Here is a 2,147-nt window from a genome sequence, read left to right as displayed (position 1 = left end):
TCAGCAAGTCATGACAGATGTGAAGAGTACTAAGCACAGTGTCTGTCTGGAAGATTAGCATGTACTGTAGTGTAGTAATAATCCCTAGAGCTTTGTATCTTCCCTAGTTTTGTCAGGAATATATTGCTTTTTATTGTCAAATTTTCATGCAAATAGAGCGAAAATTCAATGGAAAATGTGTAATTTATTCAAACGGGTACTGCCGACATATTCAAACCCCGCTGCAGAACACCTCGGGAATATGGAAAGACCAGCCCGTTACCCAATCTCGTTAGCTAACCGTTAGAGCTTGCCTAACGGTGCACTGATGTTATTTACTTATCTTTCTGACAGTTAGGTAACGAGGAGACGCGCGTCACGTACCGCGCAGTGAACTGTTCGGTAACGGCATCAACTCATTTATACCTCACGGCGCGCCGGCGGTGTACCCTGAATGATAACAAGACATGTATCTGTGGTGAGTAGGTCGACATTCGCACAATCACTGTGCAGTGGGAGTCACAGGTCGTTATCGGAGGTTGAATGCACTGGCGGAGACGGGATTTGACGGGATCATTGTGGCGGTGCTGAATAGCAATCTCGCAAGTGGAGCTGCACCCGTCTCCGAGGCATTGCAAGTGCATTGTACCGTCTCCGAGCGCAGCAGCGGCGCACGACAGCCCACTGCCCATCTCGCACCGTGATGCCGTCCCGATCCGGGAGGACTGTCAACCGGTTGACAAGTGCACATCTGGCTGCTCTTGGCCTCCCTTTCCTTATCTCCCGAGCTAGTTTCCCGCCCTCCGACATTCACGACGACGACAGGCACTGCCTGCGGGCAGTGGACGTCCACTCCGCCCCTGCCCAGTGCTTGTCCTTCCTCTCCTCCCAAAGTCGAGCAAAGCTTTCTGGGGCAGACGCGTATGTTCGAGGGAGGCGGTGTGAGGCACTTGTGTCATGCTCAGGGCACTCCTGCGCACCGTATCAATCGTTCGGCCAGCGCTACCCGCTGCGCACTGATATCGAGGACACACATCAGGGTCGTACGTCAGCGGTAATGATACTATAACTACTGCTGACGTGCGGCTCTCCCGCTCGCTATGGCATGTCCCGCTCATCCATCCAATGCGACTCTCGTTAGTGCCCTAGTGGCGGCGCTCAACCCCTCCTCGTCCCCCGACCCCGTCTTGGTCCAGGCCTTGGCCGCCTCGCTCGGCCCCAACGCCACCTCCAACGGCAACCTGCTGCAGTCTCTCACCTGCAGCGGGCTCCTGTCCGACACGTGCATTGCGATATGCCCCAACCAGGACCTCGCCGGCATCGGCGTGCGCATCGCGTTCTACTTCCAGAGCCTCGTCTCCGGTGAGTCCTCTTGCATGCCGCCACTCGCCGTCTGACGGTGATTGCGCCAGCACTACTCGTCGTGCTCTCTCCGTCCGACTCTGTCCCCACAGCATGGGCGGGCACGCTCCTGACAGGTGCACTTGTCGTCGCCGCCATGGTCTCAAAGGCGTCCGGGAACCTGACCCTGCACCACGCGACGCTCGTCCTCAAGTGCGCACCCTCTCCTTCTCCCAGACCGGTGCACCAATTTCTTTTTACTGACAGACCCGCTTCCGCACGGCAGCTTCGCGACGCTGTCGTGCATCAGCAGCCTCGCCGTCGCGCCGATGCTGCCCATCTGGCGGCTCACGCCAGGTGAGTACTTTGAGCAAGACCGGCAGCAGCACGCGCTTGGCCTGTCCGCGTCGGGCGACAAGCACGGCCGCGCGACGGCGGCACTGAACCGGCGCATCGTCGAGAGCGCGGCGCTGCGGAACGCGCGCAAGCGCGAGGTGAAGCGGGCGCAGCGGCGCGCACGCATGGTGCTCTCGCTCGCGCTCCTCATCCAGGTAAACACACCCTCTGCCCCTCTCCTGCCCCTTGCCTCTTGCCACTCGGCTGACCAACGCCCGTTTTTGCGCAGGTCGTCCTCCAGTGGGCCTGGGGCGTCTACCTGTTCACCGCGTGGACGTACAGCCAGCCGGCGTGCAGCGCCGACACGACCCTCGTCCTCTTCCTCGCGCCCTTCCGCACCCGCACGCTCAACAGCCTCGCTACCCACAGCAACGGCGGCGGCGGCACGCGCTTCTTCTCTGGCCCGTCTGGCTCCTGTTCTGCCTCGGCAC

General features: G+C 59.8%; 1 protein-coding gene across 1 annotated transcript; it reads left to right on the top strand.

Moving 5' to 3' along the window:
• Window positions 1–771: 771 nt before the first annotated feature.
• Window positions 772–2,132, top strand: PHACADRAFT_214972 (uncharacterized protein; the record flags this gene model as incomplete). Its single annotated transcript, XM_007403333.1, has 4 exons — window positions 772–1,341; window positions 1,392–1,533; window positions 1,607–1,871; window positions 1,946–2,132. Coding segments are annotated over exons 1-4 (855 nt in total), but the record flags the coding sequence as incomplete, so codon positions are not given.
• Window positions 2,133–2,147: the final 15 nt, after the last annotated feature.

The sequence above is a fragment of the Phanerochaete carnosa genome (assembly GCF_000300595.1).
Source record: "Phanerochaete carnosa HHB-10118-sp unplaced genomic scaffold PHACAscaffold_1031, whole genome shotgun sequence".
NCBI classification, from domain to species: Eukaryota; Fungi; Basidiomycota; class Agaricomycetes; order Polyporales; family Phanerochaetaceae; genus Phanerochaete; species Phanerochaete carnosa.
Note: the sequence above shows the minus strand (reverse complement) of the source record. Positions and strands in the feature narration are given on the sequence as shown.